Source organism: Cervus canadensis, chromosome 17 (assembly GCF_019320065.1).
Source record: "Cervus canadensis isolate Bull #8, Minnesota chromosome 17, ASM1932006v1, whole genome shotgun sequence".
NCBI classification, from domain to species: domain Eukaryota; kingdom Metazoa; phylum Chordata; class Mammalia; order Artiodactyla; family Cervidae; genus Cervus; species Cervus canadensis.
In genome coordinates, this window is record NC_057402.1 from 20,065,033 (window position 1) to 20,088,764 (window position 23,732).

General features: G+C 37.7%; 1 protein-coding gene across 2 annotated transcripts in view; it reads left to right on the top strand.

Moving 5' to 3' along the window:
* SEC23A (SEC23 homolog A, COPII coat complex component) overlaps positions 1-9,273 on the top strand; it is a 58,718-nt gene extending 49,445 nt beyond the window's left edge. For both annotated transcript variants that reach the window (XM_043489532.1, XM_043489533.1), the window contains exon 20: positions 7,880-9,273. In XM_043489532.1, coding sequence (XP_043345467.1) covers positions 7,880-7,969 — 90 coding nt within the window. In that variant the 3' untranslated portion in view covers positions 7,970-9,273. The remainder of the gene's footprint in view (positions 1-7,879) is intronic.
* The last annotated feature ends 14,459 nt before the right edge of the window (positions 9,274-23,732 follow it).

A 23,732-nucleotide genomic window follows, 5' to 3' on the forward strand; every position in this document is an offset into this window, starting at 1 on the left:
ATGTTGGTATTCATTGTACTTTTTCCCTAAGGTTTGAAATTTTTGAAAAGTAGTTGAGGGAGAACAAGGTAGTAAGGAGTTTTGAGCCTGGGTAACTGAGGAGAGCATGTGCCAGTAAGAATGAGAGTGAAAAGAAAACGTTTTAGACCTTGAGTTTGAGATACCATTTAGATGCCCAAATGAGTAAGCTGTTGAAAATTTGGGTTTGGTGGTCAGGGCAAGAATTAGACAAGTGGTACTTAAAGCCATCACAGTGGATGGTTGTCCTAGGAGAGACTACAGAGGCAAAGGCAGGATGAGACAGAACCTTGAGGAAGTACAGGTGGTAGGAGTATTTTATATGTAATCAGAGAAGTGGAAGGAAAATGGGAGGAATGCCATGTCTTAAGTGGTGAGGGAGAACTTTATAGAAGGAAGAAGAAGGGAGTGACAAACCCTGAGATGCTGCAGGTACTTGATTTGAGGACTAGGCGGTTACTTGTGCCCTTGCTAAGCAGTTTTAATGTAGTCATTGTGTAGAGGATAGATTGTTAAGGAATTAGTGAGTGGTGAAGAAATGGAGGTCATTAAGTATAAATGATTCTTTTGCAAATTTAGCCTGAATAAATAGTAGAAGGATGATTGTTATTAGAGTAAGGGCACAAAACTTATTTGTAGACTAAGTGTAAGGAGCTAATGTCTGGGAGACACAGAAGAATGGTGTATGGATGTTTAAGATCCTCAGAAGGAGACAGTGTGATCACATCATGTGGAGTTTAAGCACTGGTATGGAGGCAGGACATTTCTTTCTGGAAAAGCAAAGAGTGAGAAAAGGGGTGAAGACAGGAAGATTTTGAGGTGCAGAGAAAAACTCATTGGAGAAGCCTGTTTCTTTTCAGTAATTATTTGCTGGAGTGAGAAATGCTGGGTTTAAGGACTAGATAACAGAACAGGTTAAAAACAGCTGTAAGGAATATAAGAAAACAATAGAGGATGAATAAAAGACTTACAGCAGTGATGAGGGTCCATTTTGTTTACTAACAATTTCTTGAGCATGATTCCATAATGTTCCTTAGCCAAGCTGTGTAGTTAGGCATTGCATCAAAGATGAAAGAGCTGGGGCTAATTTAGGACTAGAGGTAAGAAAGATGGACATAGCAAAGAGAGTAGAATGTTTGAGAGCATTGTTAAACAACTGACTATGGGGCCCAGCCTGGGTAGAAGAGAAATAAAGCAATAATTGGAATTCAGGCCCTTTTTTTTGAATCGAGTGATCGAGTGAGTGAGTGAAAGTCGCTCAGTCGTGTCCGACTCTTTGTGACCTCATGGACTATACAGTCCATGGAATTCTCCAGGCCAGAATACTGGAGTGGGTAGCCTTTCCCTTCTCCAGGGGATCTTCCCAACTCAGGGATCAAAGCCAGGTCTTCCGCATTGCTGGCGGATTTTTTACCAACTGAGCTATGAGGAGAGCCCTTTGAATATAGAGATGCCTCAAAAGTTTGCCTTGAATTCTCTACATTTTAGAGAATTTTCTCTGGGTGATTGCACCCATTCCTGTGGCTTCAGCTTTCATTTGAGTCTAACTTGTAAGTCTCCATCTTTGCTTTGGCTTCGCAGTGACCTCCAGACTGGAGTATCTACGACCGCCAGGTGTGGAGCATTGAAGCTTCCTGTAGACATTTCATACGCAGCATGCCCCAAGTTGAGCTCTTGCATACCATCTTGCCTACCATCTTGCACTTACTGACTTGCAGGTTTTTTACAGAGGAGCACACCGTTCTCTCAATTGCCAGGGCTTGGAACTTTAGTTATGTACATTTTCTCCCATCTGCCCCTAATTATTGACTTATTTTCCCTGGCCATTCCCTCCTTTCCCTGTCGCTAATCAAGGTCAGGCCCTTGTTACTGTCCACATACTGTGGACAGGCCCAGTACTGTCCACATACTGTTGGAATTACCTGCTGGCACCGCTTCAGCCGTTTCCTCCCATCTTGGCACTGGTCAGAGTGGTCTCCCTAAAACGGTTCTACGTCAAAGCACTGTCTGGAAGTCTTTAATAACCCCCTGTTGAATTACTGAAAACTCTGCATTGCTATTGAGGGTCCTTTGTGGTGTGTTTCAACTTTGCCCACTTTTAGCTACTATGTAGTCTTTTTAATCAAACTAGTCTTCTTACTGTACTCTGAGTATACTGAGCATGTAACTCGCCCCTGTCACTGCTTGTCACACATCGTAGCCATCCCTCAAGGCTCAGTTTTAAAAGTTTACTAGCTCCATGAAACTTTTTCTGTGATTGTATGACTGGATATTGTGGAATATCCCTGACTCTTCATTCCCCTTCTCTTTCCCCATCCATTTATGATGCCACTTATTTTTCCTGTTAGAATATAAATTACTTGAGGGTAATAACTGTGTCACTTTCATTTTTGACTTTCCACAGTACCTTAAACATTAGCACATATTGACTATAATACATCTGGACAGGAGAATAGAGATTAGAGTAAGGAAGTCTGTGGAGATGCTTTAGGAGTTAAGAAGCTTTTGTGATATAGGTAGGTAAATTGAGTCCATGGTCTAAAAGTCCTGAAAAGTGAGGAGGTTTTTTTTATAGCAAGGAAAGGAACTTACTCCTGGAAATTGTCCAAAGGGTACATAGCACATGTGAGAAAAATTTGTCTCCACCTAATACATGTACGTATAGATTTTCAGTATCATCCCTCACCGTCTTCCACTTGGCGGGAGGGAACAAAAAGCCAAGTATAATACTGTGAGGTGGAACTTTGGACTACAGACTGTCCATGAGTTAGCCTTTCTTTTATACTTTAGTCAGTTGAGTATTGGCTTTGGTTCTGGATCCCACAAGTTAAGAGGAACTTCACGAGAAAAGAAAATCACAAGAATATAGAAAATATAGCACCAATAAAGAGAGTTAATGAAAATAGTAAATAATCAGTATGAAGGGGAAATTAAAGGATACTTTAGTATTCTTCAGGGGTCATTTATCAATTGCCCGTAGGGACTAGGTGAACAGGTGAGTGAAACTGGCTGCATATAAGAGACCCTGTCAGTCTCAGTGTCAGAAAGCAATATCTGAGGGCAGGGGGCCATGGCAGACTAGGGTTTATGGGGAGGGTCCACAGATCTTTTTCTAAAGGGAGTGGTTGTTCCTCCCCTCCAGATGACTGTTGGTGTTCATGTAACTCAATTAACAAAGTGTTGTGAGCTCACGTTATGAAGTCCAAATAAAACATATCTCTTGTGGCTGAATTTCTGCATTAAGAAAGCATGATTTAGTTCTTGGAAATAATGACTTGTTCTTTGTTTTGGGGGATTTAAATTACAACGTGGAGATGTAGATGGAAGACTTATAAAGAACCTGTTGAGCTGGCTTAAATGTTAGAGCTCTTGTTTATGCCTCTAATGTTCCTATTTCCAGGCAGTAATAATTAAGTTCCAGTTTAATTATTATAGGTTATATTATTATAACCTATAATATTATATTATATAACCTATATTATATATAACCTATAGGTTATATTATTATAACCTATGGGCGAATTGAGGTGGAAAACCATCATGGATGTATTTTTTTTTTTTTTTCAGCGGGTTTTGTCATACATTGACATGAATCAGCAATAGATTTACACGTATTCCCCATCCCGATCCCCCATCCCACCTCCCTCTCCACCCAATTCCTCTGGGTCTTCCCAGTGCACCAGGCCCGAGCACTTGTCTCATGCATCCCACCTGGGCTGGTGACCTGTTTCACCATAGATAATATACATGCTGTTCTTTCGCAACATCCCACCCTCACCTTCTCCCACAGAGTTCAAAAGTCTGTTCTGTACTTCTGTGTCTCTTTTTCTGTTTTGCATATAGGGTTATCGTTACCATCTTTCTAAATTCCATATATATGTGTTAGTATGCTGTAATGTTCTTTATCTTTCTGGCTTACTTCACTCTGTATAATGGGCTCCAGTTTCATCCATCTCATTAGAATGGATGTATTTTTAAAGAGAAAAAGGGTACAGTTGAAAAATTGAGATCAATCAACTGGAAATTTTTGATAAGATTGAGTTGAGCATTAGTATGTATCATTTCAAATAAGATCACAGTATATAAATTAGAAAACCCGTATATATTTTGTCTGGTCTAGGAGAAATAGATCTGGGACTGGGTGAATTGAGGTGGAAAGGCATCAATCCATGTGTCATTCTGGGCTGGTAGCTGAAAATTCTGCAAGTTACTAAACTTCCCTATGCCTTCTTTTCCTTATCTACTATAGAGTTTAATGACACATACTTGATATGCCCAGTAATACTCAGTAAATATTAGTTATTAGTTTTCCTTGTTATCACTGGAGAAAACAGTCTCTCTCTAAAGATATTTAAGATAGGAAAGAAAACCTATAATAATATAACCTATAATAATTAAACTGAAACTTAATTATTACTGCCTGGAAATAGGAACATTAGAGGCATAAATAAGAGCCCTAACATTTTAAGCCAGACCCTGAAGGAGGGAGATCATTTCATTGGGTGAATATGATGGAGAAGGAAATCCCAGGTCAAGGAACAAACATGCAAATTGTTTATCTTATTCACTCATTCATTTATCCATCCACCCATCCATCTATTCAATTTTGAAAGCCATCGTCTTTGGAGAAACTTAAATATGCTTAGTTGTTATTAAACGAGTTCTTTTTATTCATTTGATAAAACCTTGTTTAAATATTTGCAATCATTCGGTTAAATTATATCCTTACACTATATGGTGGTTTTAATTACGTTATCAGGTCTGTCTCTCCTTAGGTTATTTTATAAAGTTTTTTCCTCAAAGAGGCAGTTAAAAGCAGTTTGGATTTCTTCTCATTATTACATTTTAGAAAATATAATAATCTTTTCCAGAAATGCATCTGGTTTAGGAAAATTTAGAAATTAGTCACAGTTATACCTTTGGGGGAAGCTGGCATTTGATCCTATCTTTTATGAATAGACTCTTATGAAAACAAAACAAACAACTCCTTTTAGGTTGGTTCCAAACTATTTGAAAGATCTTTCAGTCTGTGTTGAATTAGTTCATGTGTCTAAAAACAATGAAATTTTGGTCTGATGTATTTATATCAGTGTTTCTCAGTCTTTATATTTTGTTAAATTTGAAAGCATCCCTTTTTTGTAATGCTGTTTGAAATGTCAAAATTAAATAAATGTGATAATTAGAAGTAAGAAAGAAACCAAGAGCCTAAGGTTTTTCTTGACAATGACTTTTATAAGAGAAATTATGTTAATTTTTTTATAGATAATAATAAATTGAATCTACACTGTTTTAGTCATTATACTAAGATTTTCTTAAACTCTTATTTATGAAAACACTCTTGTGAGGTGAGTACTGTTAATCTTATTTTTCAGAAGAGGAAACTGACACTTAAGTAGATTAAGTAACTTCCCCCAAATCACATAAACTGTGACAAGGGTTTGGATTTGATCCTAGGTCATTATAACTCCAGAATGTGAATTTTTAACCATTAAGCTAAATTGATGGTTGAAATTTAGGGAGTTAACATGATAGCCAAGCATTTTGCTAAAAATGATGAAATCTAATACCTTAGTTTTCTTTTTGTCAGAAGTCAAGAATCCAGTGTGAGGATTATCGATGGATGACCTGAAGGGGGCACCGCTGCGACACTGCTTCTGTGGTGGTGCTGGAGGCCTCTGATGCTGTAGTGCTTCATGTACTAAATGATAGAAAACTTGGCCCTTTCTGCCCGATCCTGGGTGTATGTTAAAGAGAAAAAGGGTCCAGTTGAAAAATTGAGATCAGTCAGCTGGAAATTTTTGATAAGATTGAGTTGAGCATTTAGTATTTATCATTTCAAATAAGGTCACAGTATATAAATTAGGAAACCCATGTATATTTTGTCTTTACTAGGAGAAGTAGATCTGGGATTGGGTGAATTGAGGTGGAAAATGTGTAAAGTGGGAAAAAAATCAGGTTTAATTACAGGAAGAAGAAGAGGGAGCTCTTGGCTTATTACTAGTCTAAGTCACATTTTTGATACCTTACTTCCTGTGTTAACTAGGAATGTAGAGTAAGAAGTATTTCAGCCTATAAAAGAATAGATTTTCTAAAATAGATAATAATGTTTAGGCCAGCTGCATGTGTCAGGTATTGTTCTGTTTGCTTTATACACTTTAACTCATTTAATCAATATAACAACCATGTGCAGTAGGTTCTGTTCTTACCTGTATTTTACAAACAAGGAAACTAAGACTCAGAGAGGTTAAGTCACTTCTTCAAAGTCATGCAGGCAGTAAGCAGCGGAGCCAGGATTTGAGCTCAGTCTGTCTGGCTCCAGTCTCTAAGCTCTTAATTCCAGTGCTGTTGTCTCTCTTCATTATGTAGTTTTTCAAGTTTATGAATTCACATATGAAAACACATAATAAAATTGATTGTCCTTTATTCAGGAGAGGTCATGCATGTCTGTGGCTATAGCAGATAAGAACCACAAGAGCTGTAAATTCTTATCTCATGTTTGCCACTAATTTGCTGATATCCTCTGAAAATTACTTAATTTCCTTATTTTAGACTTTTATATATACCTATAAATAAATTGGATATCAGGTGAAGAATTTAAAAATCCAGATATAAAGTACTCTAGGAAACTTTCTTGCTACAATAAAATTTCATTATTAGTGGATTGGATTACTAAGATCATTTCATCAACACAGTTTTTATTAAAATAGAAGTCAGGAATTTTCCCTAACTCTTGTTAGTTACATAGAACCCACAAGAATCAATGAAAATGACTTGAATGAAAATATATGTGTGTTTTATTTAAAACATGATATAAATTCTCTTCCTTCCAGCTGGCAGTTCTGCTAAAATATGTGTAATTGAAATTTTATTTTAGTAAACAGGCAGCAATGAGGGAGGGTTAACATCTTAGTAGAGATAAAAGCACCAATGCATTCAAGACAAAGTAACACGTTACTACTTTAAAGACTAAATTGGATATGGAGCTGTTCTAATGCCAACTGATGAATTGCAGTACAAATCTGACTCTCACCTCTTGGGGTTAGTGCAGACCCCAAAAATTAAAGGACATGGTCCACCCAAGACCTACCCTACTTCAGATGCCAGCCAAAAGTCGAATCCCAGGTTACCCACATTTCCGACCAGCTGGCTCAAATCTGTGTGTAGGGGGTGGTGAGAAAGGGAGAGTGGTCGGATGGGAGATGGGTCGGTGGGGTGGATGAGGGGTTCCCACGACCCCCATCAGGTTTGGAAATTCCCTGGAACAACTCACAGAACTCAGAAAAGCACTGTATTTATGATGACAGTTTTATTATAAAACTGATAATAATTCCTTTTCCCATGGAATTGGGGTTTATCACCCTCCCAGCTGATGTATTGATGTATTTATTCCTCAAATAGGAATCTCCACTTGGCTTTGGTATCCAGTGGGTTTTTTTTTTTTTCTTTTGCCTTTGTATGATTGATTGAAAATCTAGCCGCACCCCCCACCCCCGGCTCCCCCCACACCATCCCTTCCTCCCTGGAGGTCAGGCTATCTTAAAGCCCAGCCATCTAATTACGTGGTTGATCTTTCTGGTGACTGGTCCCTATCCTGAGTCATCTCATCTCACAGCATAAACTCTAGTGTGATCTGAAGGGCTCATGAATAACAGATGCTGCTGTCAGGTAATTCCAAGGATGTAGTCTCCCTCTCAGGAATCTGGGACAAAGACCAGTCAGATTTTTTATTATACAAGAACATAGACATTATTCTCCTTAAAATGATTTCCCTGTCTATTTTTTTCTTTTACACATTTGCTTATACATTTTAAGGTATCATCCTGTGTTTTTAATTATAGAAAATATCTTCCTTTTCTTCTAGGAGTCTGGAGCACCGATTCTCACAGATGATGTTAGTTTGCAAGTGTTTATGGATCACTTGAAAAAACTTGCTGTGTCGAGTGCTGCTTGATGTGCTGAACTTATTAAGACTGAGAAGATGAAATAGTATTTGTTTCTTTTTTTCTCTTCTTTTCAGTTAATCTGTGGAAATCAACAGAGAGATCTCTGTAGACTCTTTTTGTATTAGTATGGTTTGAGACAGCATTTGGAAAAATGTTCATGTTTGTAGATTAAGCTAGAATATAAGAGCAATATGAACAAATTTGTTTTCCTTGCCACAGTATTATAACTGGTTTTAGAAATTTGAGGTCTTTATAACTTAATTATGTTAAAAAGTAAAAATAGTCTGCCTTGCACTACAGGGATATAACTCATTTGTATGTTTGCAGACAAATTCAAAGTGGCACTGAGTGTTCCTGACTCTTTGAAAACTTGTTTCTTAATTTTAACCAGAAAGTAAACAAAGTCATCAACAGTAATGATAAATGTGAACATTTTTGCCTATTCATTGAATATTTTTCCATGATATTCAGCACTTATGTATACACTTCTGTACTTACTCTGTTAAGGCAGATTTATTTTTATGATGACTTGTTTAGGAATTATTTGACTTTATATATGGTAATTTTCATGAAGATAATTTAATGTTTTTGGTCATTTGAAAAAAATAGTTTAGAGGTGAAAGTTTTTTTGGGTGACAATTCCATAACTGATAACATGTGAAATTCCCACAAAGGACCCAACTATGTGATTAAACATATTTTTTTTAATAAAGGGAAATAGAAAAGAAATAGTTTCGTCACAGTATGTTTTAGAAAGGCTTTGCAGTAAAAAGACTATTGTAACTTCTAAACCAAATTTAATATTCATTGCATGCTTTTGTTTTTCTGAGGTAAGTTTTATATTATATCCTTCAGTATTTTAAACTCTTGGGAGTTTACACACTACTTTCTGTTTTTGCTTCCATTTTGTGAACTGTATTAAGTTGTAGTCCTTATTGAAACAGTATTATCTAATATTTTGTTGAATTTTATCGTGTGATGATGCTCAGTTCTCTCTTGATTTATTCATTAGTATCATTCACTTTTACCTTTTAAAGTTTACTTGTAGCAGATGTTTACATTGCTAAAGCCAGATATGTTTGACGATGAAATTTACATCAAGTACTGCAATAAAAGGTGGTGCTACTATATGGGCTTAGAAGGACTGTGCAGTGATTGTATTTGCATGAACACAATCATTTGATGGTAAAACAGATACTTTAAATGAATTGTTTATATGTTTTATTTGATTAGAGTAAATAAATTGCTCTGTTCCATTTTATTTGAACTGTGATAGGTCTAAATACCAATAAAATAACACATTTTCTCTGTTTTCCCGCTTATTTTGAAATCTAGTAAGCCTGAAAAGCCTAGTATAAAATTAGAGCATTTATAAAACCTGCTATTGATGGATTAAAAAGTCACTTATTAAAAAAAAATAACAGCTTTATTGAGTTTTAATTCACCTCACACAATTCACTAGTTTTTAAATATTCATGGAGTTGTGTAGCTATAACCATAATCAATTTTAGAGCATTTTCATCCCCCAAATAGTTATTTGTTTTTGCTGTCAGGCCCTGAGAAGAGTCCCTGTGATGATGATACATGTTTGGTTGGTCTGGCCCCTTTAACTTGGGTCCTTCAAGAATGTATTGTTATTTCTTCTCTTGAGTGATGAATTGGTTCTTACCCCTAAACTGTCCTCATTACAGCTGAGAGAACTAAAGTGTTAATACCTCTGTATTTAAGGGGTAAGGATGAACAAATATATCATCATATCCTTTTAACTTACCATTTGAAAGAAATCACCTGGATTATTTTTTAGCTATTACTGAATTGCTAGCTATTTAAATAGACTTGAAGGAAGAAATGTTAACCCTTTCTGTGAATTTAGAGTGGGTAGTCAATATTTGCTAAATCATGAGCAGCACTGAGAAGCTTTGGTGTGTCCAGAACTGTTTGCGAATTCATTCTTGAACCTACTTACCCTTGGTGCCCTTATCTCTAAAAATGAATTTAGATCTCATCTATGCACAGTTATAGTTTGTTGTAACAGAATAAATTTATTCTTTTATTGGCTGATTGCAAAAGCGATCTGATATTTTCTCTATCCACTTCTTCACTTGATAAACTTCCGTCTCATATTTCCTAGCCCAGACTGCATGTGAGGAATGTGCTTGTTGTCCAGACCAGACCAGAAACCAAGGAACTATTTTCAACTCTTCGTCTCCTCAACATCTTTAGTAACCAGATTGTACCAATTCCAGCTCTTTAGTATCTCCCTAATCTGGTTTTTTTTTTTTTTTAAGTTTAAGTGAAGTCGCTCAGTCATGTCCAACTCTTTGCAACCCCATGGACTGTAGCCTACCAGGCTCCTCCGTCCATGGAATTTTCCAGGCAAGAGTACTGTAGTGGGTTGCCATTTTCTTCTCCAGAGGATCTTCCCAACCCAGGGATCGAGCCCGGGACTCCCACATTGCAGGCAGACGCTTTACCCTCTGAGCCACCAGGGAAGCCACTGTTCACTGTTCTCCATTTTACTGCTATTGTACCTTCGTCATATCTCACCTGGTTTGGTGAAATGGTTTTCTAACCAGTCTGCTTTCCCCAGTCTCTTTTTCTCCATCTCTTCAGTTCACTGAAACCTGGGTTATGATTATGTCACTCCCTCTGCCCTCCTAATAAAATCCAAGCACTTTGACCTGGTAACATTGTGTACTATATACCAAATCTATAGCTCTCCCTAGAAATAGTACAAAGGATGCAATTGAAAAGGTAGGGCAGGAGGGTGGTCTCTAGTTCTACCTAAGTTTTAGACTTAGGTGTGGTGTTTGGGGTCAGTACAATGATGGGAGCAGATGTGTTCTTTACTGGCTGCTACAGATTAAGTGCTGTGGCTTATTGCACTGGGCTTTAAAAAAATGAACATATTTTTTGTTATTTTTCAAGCAATACTGACCAATTAAGATTATTTGTTTTCTAATGTCTTATTTTCCCTGTTTCTGATGTACATGCATACATACTTCTTGTACTCTTATATACTTGGTTTGTATTCATCTTGAGCATTTTATCAAGTAATTTCAGAGATATTTCTATTTTTTGTTTGCTTTTTAATAGTCTATTTATACCTTCTCCTTTCGTATGTGCATTGTCCCTTTTTTGTTAAACATATTAAAACAAAAGCTTGTCTAAGTTTGACATATTATCTGGTGACTATAATAATAGGCATGCAATTTGCCTATTCAGTATGTAATACTGAAGTTGGAGAAGGGAATGGCAACCCACTCCAGTACTCTTGCCTGGAAAATCCCATGGACGAAGGAGCCTGGTAGGCTGCAGTCCATGGGGTCGCTAAGAGTCGGACGCAGCTGAGCGACTTCACTTTCACTTTCAGTTTCAAGCATTGGAGAAGGAAATGGCAACCTACTCCAATGTTCTTGCCTGGAGAATCCCAGGGATGGGGGAACCTGGTGGGCTGCCTTTATAGGGTCGCACAGAGTCGGACACGACTGAAGTGACTTAGCAGCAGCAATACTGAAGTTACATTGGTAAATCACATTTTTTCCTCCCTCATCCCTATCTATGGCTGATACTGAAATAAAGCCAAATTATTTGGGTTGAGAATGTGATACTTGGGAAATTGAGGATTTTTTTCCCTAAGTAAACATAGAAAAACATATATAGTAATTAATACTTCTGAAGTGTTTGGAAGATGGGTAGAAATATTAACTTTAGGCTTTGTTAAATCAACATGACATTAGCTATGTATTTTTAGAAGTTAAAGGTAACAAAGATAAAACCAGGATACATACTTTTTGAGCCAGATTTAATTTCCAAACCAGTGGAGGAAAAGAAGCAATAAAAGTAATTTGATGGATCAAGAAAAAGCAAGAAAGATTAGGAAGGCAGCAGGGCAAATGGGAAAGCATGGTAAAGGAACACAAAAAGGACGAAATAATGGATTAATACTTTTTTAGTGTATTTTATGAAAATGGAGAAATATCTACTAGCCTTTCACTATAATAAATAATAACATCACATGTACTGTTTTTGAACATTCTGCCAACGTGTCTTGGACTATAAAAACTGGTGTTTTCATATACCATACAGAGTATAGCCAGGTTGGTCATTCTTTATTCATAGTTGAGTGAATAACTGCTTTATTATTTAAAGCAACAGAAACACAAATAGGAAAATAAAGATAAGTTTCATAGATATTCATAAATATTCCATTTCATAATTCCTGGATTCTTAAAACTTTCTTCAGGATCTTTCCTAGTGGCTTTCAAAAACGCTTCTTGGACTAAAAAATTCCGCTAATATATATAAACCAGAGAATTCAAGATAAATTCCTTTTAAATCTGATAAAAATCCTCCAAAATTTTTCTTTTGCAAAAATTGAGAGCAAATAGCTCAATGCTGATGAACATTGACATTATTTGATCCATTGATTTAGAACAAATGTCCATTTATGGTGAAAATGATCAAGGCATTTGAACATTGCTCTTTTAATTTCTTCTGATCATTTAAGACCAACATCTTTCTGTCGCTTTCCTGGCATTCTTCAAATTTGATTATTCAGTGTAAATGCATATCTTACATTTTTTGTCATTGCATAGCTGATAGTCTCTACAACTGCTGTGTGCTGCTCTTCACAATTTAAAAATGGAGGAGCAATTTAAAAAATGTTTTACTGTACACTGTTTAGTTCTGTTTAGACTGCAACTATTTTCATTTCCGATCAACCTCATCGAAAATTTTGCACCAAGGAAAATTTCTAAGTTGTGCCATTAATGTAATGTTTTATTTTCTTGGTCAGTCATTTAGTTTTAAAACAGTTCAAAAGAAAGTTTTAATTGTAAAGATACTAAAGCTCAGTAAAGGTTTCAATATGCACACTAAAATTCGCACTTACAAAAAAGATAACACTTCAAAGTTCACACTGTTTCACTGTTTTAAAATTTAACCACAAACAAAAACTCTGGGTGGCCATATAAAGACTGAGTGAATTGTTTCTTCACCTTTTAATTACCACTGTTTAATTGAATCTACTGTTTAAACACTAGGATACTTTGAACAATGGATATTGAAGACCAAAAAAAAAAATCTCTTCAAGGGAGATGAAATGATTCAAAAACTGTTACTAACTTAACCTTCCAAAGGCAAGGGTGTCCTTATGTTGGGACTGGATTGTATGGGATTTCTCTGAATTAAGTTCTGAGTATGGGACAAACACAATGTTTATGAAAGGATAGGTAGTAACAAGGTAATAATCAGAAAGTTACACACATATTATAACTCAGGGATAGCCATAGCAATTGTATAGATTGTAGGCCAGTAAAAATTGTTTTAAGCTGGAGTATTTTATCATTGATATTATTTGGAATTGCTGGGATATGGCAATAAAACTCAAGCCAAGTGCTTTGACCTTGTTACACTGCTGTCTTGGAAACAAGGTTATTTTCTCATGAGTTATATAAGAAATTTCAATGAAAATTATAAAATATTTAGAATTGAACAATAAAAGTACTCTATCAAAACTTGTGGTATGGAAAAAAAGATTACTAGAGGGATATATTGTTTTAAAGGCAACTGGAGAAAAAAGATTGAAAAATAAATGAACTTTGTATTCAACTCAAGAAAATAAAAATGAGCAACAAATCTAAGGAAAGAAGGAGAAAGGAAATAAAATAAGAATTTTAATGAGATAGAAAACAAATGGAGGAGATGCTTCATAAAACCAAAAAGATAATAAGCTTTGAAAGTCTTAAATGCACTTCAAAAGCAAAGAAGGAAATTGAATATCAGCTCATCTTCTGAATAGTTTTTTAATAGAAATCTTAAATGAACAATTATTCAAATTTTTTTGGTCCAGGCCATTTAAGAAGCATAATTGTTTAGTTTTTTAATTACCAAGTCATCTAAAATTAGTTCTCTAATGAATTTCAGGGAAACTTGATGTTAAAATCATATACTTACTCCTTATGAACGTAGAAGTACTTATGAAGTTGAGAAATTACAGTTAAGAGTCCACTGAGATCGTTAAGTCCTATTTCCTTACCCAGTTCAAGAATTCCCTCACAATATCCCTGATGGTTGATTGACCTCTCTAGATCACTTGTAGTGACAGCTAAGACAGGAGAGCTGTAATTGCTGACCCCTACAAGTGACTTACACTTTTAAAGAAAAGATAGTGAACTGGGAAGGATTAATATGTGACATACCAAAAAGAAGCCTTGACCAGAATTTGATGGCGAACATTTAAATATGTTTTACACAACACATTCTGAGGACCATAACCACTGACCTACAAAGCCTTCTGGCCCTCTGATACTGTCCTTAAATGAGAGCGGGGCAGCCCGTAACGCAGGAAGTCTGTGCTAGTTTAGAAATACGCTTTCCAAGCAGGACATCATGTACCTACTTCCCAGCAGAGCCCTGTGTGTTTCCCAACTGCAGTAACCAGAGTACACTTCTAGGTAGAGACAAGGGCATGAAAAGCCGGGGGGTGCGAATCTGTTTCCTAGGGAAAATGTGGCCTGAGCTGCTGCTGGAAAGAATTCTATTTTCTGATCTTTGTCAAGATCTTGCTCAGCTGCCTTAACAGGGTGAAGCAGCCACAGAAGGATCCTATGTGTACATTTAAACTTGTCTGAGGACTGCACTGTTTGTTTTAGCAGAACAGGGAAATCCATAAAATCAACAATTTTTGTAGGGGTTAGACATTTTTCTAAGGATAACAAATCTGTAGGTTACTTAGGAGTTACAGTAAAGACATCACTTGAAGTGATAAGCGTTCTGATTGAAGAACCTCCAACGAGGGAGGATCACATTTCACTAGATGTACTGGTTTAGGGCTGATAGTTCCTGTCGTGAAGGCAATTTAAAAATAACTTAATCTGCAGAAAATTAATCTTCATAAAATCCTTGTGATGTTGATAGGTCAAGTATTTTGCCTGTTTGAAAACATCTGGGAAGAAAAATTCAACCGAGATGAGAGAATCATAGCACAGTGCTTCTCAAGCTTGACCAGGCATAGGAATCACCTGGTGATGATAAAATGCAGATTTTGACTAAGTGCTAACAAGGTAGGTGGGGAATACAGAGTCAGACACAGTCCTCCTCTGCTGAGCCCAGGTTATTCCATCCTATGTGATCTCTTGAAATGTATCATTCTAAAATTCTATTTTTAATGAGAACATTAAGCCAACTGATTTATCAAATATCCCATTTCAGCAAGTATTTCTATTAAAAAAGTTATTAAGTTACTGAAATATTAATGGGAGTACAGTATCATGTACCTGAAGAGAATGTGTTCATTGAATCTTGGGTTTTGGTAATACCTGGAATCAGCTTCTATATTTAGATAAAGGTGTTGAGAAAATAAGATTCTGAGTAATAGACTTTGGAATAGCTTTAATTATTTTAGGGAAGATGCATCCTATTTTTTAGGACTGTGAAAGCGAAGGCATGTTACGAAATGTTCTTCACTAGGTATATTTATTAGTTGCTTAGACAATTATTATGGGTTAGATAGACATGGATATCCGGTGGCTCAGACAATAATATGCCTGCAATGTGGGAGACCTGGGTTCAATTTCTGGGTCAGGAAGATACCCTGGAGAAGGGAATGGCAACCCACTCCAGTATTCTTGCCTGGGAAATCCCATGGACAGACAACCTGGCAGGTACAGTCTATGGGGTCACAAAGAGTCAGACATGACTGAGCAGTTAACACACTAGACAACCATTATGGGTTAGACAGACGTGGATATTCATGGAATTAGAAAAATAAATTCAACAGTCTGAACAGTCTTTACACCAACAGACTACTGTTCTGTGTATATTACATTGTCTCTTTTTTTAAAATTTTATTTCTTTAAATTTATTTTCAACTAGAGGATAACTGCTTTATAATATTGTGTTAGTTTCTACCATATATCAACACAAATCAGCCATAGGTATACTGATGTCCTCTCCCTCTTAAACCTCCCTCCCACCTCCCACTCTGTCATATATTTATTTACAGTAGTATTTTCAATTATGTTCACTTATTGAGTATCATACAGCTTTTGATGTGGCTTGTTGTAAATGACTCTAATAGTTTCCATTTGGAGTCTAAAGTCCAGCATGGTTTCAGGGAGCTCATGCTTTGTTATTGCAGGTTCTCTGGCAAGAACATTCACGGCGCCCATTGTGCTTACTCAGCCTCTATGGGAGACAGCTACATCTGCTTCTCCATCTGCACCTTTAAGTTTTAAGTCCATATGTCCATATCATTAGCTGTCCAGCTGTCTAATGAAGGAAATTAACTGGATTCAAACAAATCTCCACCTTGCTGCAAGACCTTCCACAAAACAATAGTTATGTGGAACGCTGCAAGGATTTCTTATGATTAAATAGATCATGAAACTGTGATGGCTGAAAAGAGATACGTTTAAACATGACCAGAGTTTACTTTTATTTATTAAGAATATAATAAAAAAATGTTTAATAATGAAGTAGCCATGCTACATGTTATATATGGCTCTGCACCCGTCATAGATAAAACCCACTCATAAATAAAATCTAAGGTTGCCACTACAGGGTAAGAAAACCAAATCCTTAACATGGTATTCTAGACATATTAATCAGCACGCCTATAACACTCAGCAAGTCCTCTGCTTGCAGCCCCTCTGCCGAGATAAGCAGTCAGTTCCAGTTTCTTCCTTAAACAAAGGCGTGGGATCATTTAAAGTCATCTCTAATCTGCAGACTGGCTGCTAACCTATAAAGTGATTTGGCATGAAAAAGTTTTCCCAGTAAAGATCAGTTCAGTTCAGTCACTCAGTCGTGTCCAACTCTTTGCGACCCCATGGACTGCAGCATGCCAGGCTTCCCTGTCCATCACCTACTCCTGGAGCTTGTTCAGACTCATGCCCATCGAGTTGATGGTGCCATTCAACCATTTCATCCTCTCTCATCCCCTTCTCCCATCCAACCATTTCATCCTCTGTCGTCCTCTTCTGCCTTTGATCTTTCCCAGCATCAGGGTCTTTTCCAATGAGTCAGTTCTTCGCATCAGGTGGCCAAAGTATTGGAGTTTCAGCTTCAGCATCAGTCCTTCCAATGAATATTCAGGACTGATTTCCTTTAGGATGGACTGGTTGGATCTCCTTGATGTCCAAGGGACTCTCAAGAGTCTTCTCCAACCCCACAGTTTAAAAGCATGCATTCTTTGCAGCTCAGCTATCTTTATAGTCCAACTCTCACATCCATACATGACTACTGGAAAAACCATTGCTTTGACTAGATGGACCTTTGTTGACACAGTAATGTCTCTGCTTTCTAATATGCTGTCTAGGTTGGTTATAGCTTTTCTTCCAAGGAGCAAGCGTAAGGATATCCCAGTAAGGATACTGGCAATTAATTAGACTATGTATACTTCCTTTTCTTCTAAAATTTGAATAGGAAAACTCAGAGAGCAGCAGCTCTTCTGTAATGAGAGGAAAAATGATAGAGAAGAAACAAAGAGTGGAAGAGGCACATTGATTGTAGAACCAGAGGGTGAAGGTTCATGAGCCGTGGCTGAGGGAGGGTTCCGAGATGCCCTTGAGCCTTGAAGCGTAGCTCTTTATGGAATCCTTTCAGCCTTACTCCCAAATTGTCGTTGTTGCTGTTTAGTTGCTCAGTTGTGTCCAACTCTTTGGAACCCTGTGGACTGTAGCACGCCAGGCTCCATGGGGATCTCCAGGCAAGAATACCGGAGTGGGTTGTCTCTTCCTTCTCTAGGGGATCTTACCAACCCAGGAATTGAACCCTTGTCTCCTGCGTTGCAGGCGGATTCTTGAACCAGTTGCAAATGTGCCCTTACATCAAATCCCCACTATTGAAAAAGAGTTAAACTTGTTGGTGAAACAATGGTCACAGTGACAATGATGATACTAACTTTTCACCTGGCTGTTGGAAGGAAAAGGGATTCAGCATTGAGAACACTAATCAGACAGTGAGGTATGTGGCACATTGGAGTCCCCGAAGATGCTTTATCTGCTCACTTGGAACAGATAAGGTTCACCTGGTTTAGGTGTCTTTCTAACACTATCTAAGAGGATCCCTAGCTTATAGCTTTCTGAAGACAACAAAAAATCTTAATATCGGTGAGTAATGGGAATTACACATGACTCACTCCACGTCTTTATAATTAGTGCATTGAATGAGCAGGGATCAGGGATCGTGAACCATAATTTTGAGAGCTACTGTATTTTTATCTCTGTCCCTTTAAACTTGTTCAATGTGTGTAATTTCCATTCATCAACGACTTGCGGAAGACCCTAGCAGGTTGATAATTTGGGCGTGACTTCTACCTAATAGATCTCTCTTAAGTCATAGACATAGTCCCACTTACCAATAGCCAGATTCTTGCTAGGTGGAAAGCATTCATCATTTCATTCACAGTTCTGCATGCAGTCTATCTTACAGCTCACGTTGTATTCTGCTATCTATGTTATCTTAGTCCAAGTCACTTGTTTCATATTTATCCACAAGAAGAGTATAAACTATACATACACAGAGAATTCCATTGTCAGTCTCTGGTTCTTCTCTCAGTGAAGCTTCCTAATCAGCCTGTCTTGGGAATAGTTCTATTCTCCGTATACTCTTTCCCCAGGACCTGGAGATTGCCTCCTGGGTCCGACCTGTTCACCTCTTCCTCCCCAACGTTTGCTCTGTGATACACAATTCTCAATTTAGGACCTTTTATTCCAAGTCACAGGATTTGCTTATAAACAGCTCAGAGTAAACCCGAAGAGACAAATCTTTATCAATGAATTCTAGTGGAAGGCTACATTTGCCTCTCAAATGCTAGACAAGGCATCTGTCTGTTTTTCCTGTTAGTGAAGGTGGTGATCTGAGGCGTGGCTTTGTGCAGAACATCGGTGGTTATGTTCTCCTCTGCCCACTGGGTCTGCTCTGCTGGTGGGCCTTCTCTGTGGGCTGTGACCATGGGAAGGGTGACTCAGTGGCGAGAGTCCCACCCTGGTGGGCGTCCATGCTGAAACTGGACACTCCTCTGTGCAAGTCTATGACACCTTGTCTAACACTTCGTCTAAGTGTTTCTCGGTAATTGTTGCTAAAAAATATCTCGGAGGTACTATCATTCACTCACTTTATATGCAATACTATGTAGGTTACATAAGTGCTGATAGACTAGATATGAAAATTATTTATAGAGCAGTGCCTTGTGCTAAAAATATCAGTTGCTGATGATTCTAGAAAGTTAGGAAAAGAACTAACCTACCAGTCAGATATATGCAGGGAGGGAGACATGAAGTATTTTATCGTTTATCCTTCCTGTAAAGAAAATTATAATTTCATTTCAAATAATCAATGAAAAATTTCTATGTGTTAGATGATTCATACATTAGAATATCTGTCCTTTATTTCTGACTTTTGTACTTAAATGAAATTAATACTAAAATATTTCTTGCCATGTCTTCTTTACTATTAGATTTTAAAAGGACTGAAAAACAAATTTGTCAAGAGACAAAAATTATTCTGTGCTTTTTTTTTTCTGTTAAGGGCTGTGTCATTACATTTCTCTATTATTTTCACTTTCTATTTATTTGTAGAATTGCTGAACTAGTTCTTGAATTGTGTGAAAATTTTAATTCACTGTGTTTTTTTACGTTAATACTATTAGACCTTCAGTAAACAAAAGACAAAATGACTAAGGGAAGAAAATAATGACATAATAAAAATAACAAGGGAAGCATTTCAGAGAAATGTTAGAAAATGTTGAAGAAATTTCAAACAGGAGGTGAAAATAGCTTAAAGGCACTAACACTTCTTCACCACACGGGGGCAGCAGTTACTGCATAACTGAAACAAGTCTTTTTTTTGTATTTCTCCACTTTAAATTCTGGACATTTCTAGTTATTTTCTGTGATTTTAAAAATACCAATGCCCATGCCTTAGTGTATGATTTTTGACAGCTAATCCCTACTCTTGTTAAAATAATTGGACCCCCAAAGTAAAAAAATAGTTTGTTGAAAGTGTACAGAATTGGAAAGTCTGAGTTAATGTCCACATCATGCATGGAAAACTTAAAAATCCGAGATCCCAGAAGAAAATTACAAATACATAAAATTAAAAATTTTCTGTAAATCAATTTTTTTAAAAGTAGCAATTGTGAGAAAAAAAAATAACAATTGTGGACTCTGTAGCACAATTAAGAGAGACTGGGAGGGGATTCCAAGGTCACACATAACCCTAAAATCTCCAGATTGACCACGTTTTTGACCTGTACTTTCTCGCAGAATATTTAATATTTTAGTCATGTTTCATTTGGTTACCATCTAAATATAGATTTTTAAGTATGATGTTCATTTTTTAAGCAAAAGCACAATAACCATAACCAGGAGAATTTGTGTAAGAAAATTATATTTAGTAGAAGATCCTAAAATGTCAAAAATTCTCTGACTCTTATGTTTCCATGCTCGAGTGAATTACTTATATGAGTGGAGATCTTCTGTGGGGATAAACAGCTTTGGTAAATGTTAGACATAGTGGGTGTTTCAGCTATTTTTAAACATCAAGGTTTGAGCATTTGCTGTTTCCAGCAGGAGTAATCCAACAGAGTTTAGATTAAGAGGTGCTTTCTTTTTTATTTTTCTTTAGTATAATCAGTGTTTGTCTATCTAGGAAACAGGGGGAAACAGATAGTCTATCTCTTTTAAGAAGAAGAATCCATGGGTGTTGATATTAAGCATACACGCAGGGGACTGAGGGTGCCGAGTGAGGTGTTTAGGAGCATGTCATGACTGCATGGGTTTGAGTCCCAACTTTGCCACTCCCCAGCTGAATCACTTTGGGCACGTTAATCTCTCTGAACCTGCTTCTCAGCTGTAAGATGGGGAAAATCACAGTACCTGCTCATAGGGTTGTGTGAGCACTAAGTGATTAAGTGCCTGTAGTATGCTTAGCACAGTGCCTGGCGCTTACTAAATGCCCTACTCTAAGTGTTGGTTGTCATCATCGTCATGGGAGGCTTTACTCCTCTCTGACTCTTCATTGTCTGTTGGGCACCCCACGTTATTATCTGCCTTTTACGGATAAAGTAACTAAGACTTAAAGACCTTATAAAACTGTGCATGGCTGGTAAGTGGTAAAGTACATGGATTATATTATACTGATTGTACACAAACACACCATGAACTGAAACTGAATAACAAACTTAATAGTAATTAATAACGAATTTAGCACTCACTTTGTGCCAGGCACTGTTTTATGTGCTAAGGATAACCTCTGAGACAGGCACCATTATTATTTTCATTTTGTCAAGGAGGAAATAAAGGTACAGAATGATCAAATGACTCATGCAAGATGATATAGCTACTTAGTGATAGACTTGAGTAAGTCCAGGTAATTTGCCCCAGAATCCACGACTTATTTTTGCTGTTTTCCCTGGGGGTGATTAAAAGTTCCTGTGGAGCGTCTATGGAGTCCTGAGATGAGGGAAGGGTATGGGAGGAACTCATTGAAAGGATGTGACCACCAATTGGATGGAGAACCGGACCAATACAGTTAATGCTCCTCACCCCTGCCCCTGTCCTTGGAATGATGCTCTGCCCATTGTTCCCAAACTAGAGGCTCTTTGAAAGACATAGCCTTAAAAAAATAGATGTTGATGAGACCATCTGAACTGAAAAGGTGACAGAATCTAATTAAAGCCTCTGTATAAGCTTTTAAGGTTCTGGTGGGTGAGTGCAGAGATCAGCTCATCTAGCAGCCACCCAAGACAAGTCTTGCATGCGAATTTTCTTGTTTATTAAAACTGTCACCCACCAATCTGGAGTGGTCTGCCCCTTTCCTCAATTCTTCCTTGCTCTCAGTGTATGGGGCCAGTTGAACCAACAAAGTGTCATTTGGTCATCACTGGCTCGGCTGGAAGGCCATTCCATTTGGTGTTTGGTCATCAGCCTTCCCCTCGCTGCCTGTGGCCCCTGTATCTTGAGGATTGTCTCTCTTGGTGATGCTTCAGGAGAGCCCAGCCAGGAGCCCCTGCTGACCAGCTCCCACGCCTACTCACAGGGGTCCTACTGATCTTCCCAGACTCAGTTGGTCTACACTTTGGCCACTGGCTGTGGGCTTCCATCACTGCCCCATGCTGCAGTGACCTCTTGCTTGGTATACTGATTTGTGATTTTTCAAGTAACTTCAGGATCCTTCATTAAAGTTTCTGAAAACTTCTGTTGCTCTCTCTAGCTCTATGCCTACATCCAGGTACACCTGAGTAGGGGTTAAATGCAGTTCCCATAGGCCTTCTCCACACTGCTGTCTCCTTTATTATATTGCCTGTTAGAATAAAACTCCAGGCAGGAACAAAGACTCAAACTCCTATTGATTTGGGATTTACACTTACCAGAACTTTTTACTACTTACCTCCTCCACCGCAGGTGCTTTGACATTGAGTTGAGGTGCTCAACCTCATAAACATGTCCTAGATATCCCTCTTTTACTCCCACCCACCTCCTACCTACTTTCCTCTCCTTCTCTACCCAGACTCCTGATTTCTTTAATTTAAATGGAAGTATAATCTATTTCCAGTACTATCATTACTACAAGCATTGTCACCATCACTGAGACAGCAAATTCCCAGGCCTGGGTATTATATTAGGGATGTGTTGCAAACAGACTGTTGGAACCTGCAAGAAAATCTAACTTACAAGAGTCTAGGGGGTTATTGGGCAATATCTGCTTCTCCAAATTAATCCACTGGGAAGATACAGTAGATGAAACAGCTGAGATAGACATGGGTCATATATTGAGGGGCCATGTAAGCCAAGTTAAGAAGTTTGTATTTTATCTTAAAGGCACTGAGAATCCCATGGCAGATTTTAAGCAGGACAATGTATGATCGGTGTGGACAATCTGGAGGTTGGTAAGGCTCAGTTCAGTTCAGTTGCTCAGTTGTGTCTGACTCTTTGTGACCCCATGGACTGCAGCACACTGGGCCTCCCTGTCCATCACCATCTCATGGACTGAAAATCTTTTGGATGGACTGGTTGGATCTCCTTGTGGTCCAAAGGACTCTCAAGAGTCTTCTCCAACACCACAGTTCAAAAGCATCAATTCTTTGGTGCTCAGCTATCTTTATAGTCCAACTCTCACATCCACACATGACTACTGGGAAAACTATAGCTTTGACTAGATGGACCTTTGTTGGCAAAGTAATGTCTCTGCTTTTAATAGGCTGTATAGGTTGGTCATAACTTTTTTTCCAAGGAGTAAGCGTCTTTAATTTCATGGCTGCAGTCACCATCTGCAGTGATTTTGGAGACCAAAAAAATAAAGTCTGTCACTGTTTCCACTGTTTCTCCGTCTATTTGCCATGAAGTGATGAGACCAGACGCCATGATCTTAGTTTTCTGAATGTTGAGTTTTAAGCTAGGTTTTTCACTCTTTCACTTTCATCAAGAGGTTCTTTAGTTCTTCACTTTCTGCCGTAAGTGTGGTGTCATCTGCGTATCTGAGATTATTGATATTTCTCCCTGCAATCTTGATTCCAGATTGTGCTTCATCCAGTCCAGCATTTCTCATGATGTACTCTGCATATAAGTTAAATAAGCACAGTGACAATATACAGCCTTGACGTACTCCTTTTCCGATTTGGAACCAGTCTGTTGTTCTACGTCCAGTTCTAACTGTTGCTTCTTGACCTGCATACAGATTTCTCAGGAGGCAGGTAAGGTGGTCTGGTATTAGCATCTCTTTCAGAATTTTTCCACAGTTTATTGTGATCCACACAAAGGTTTT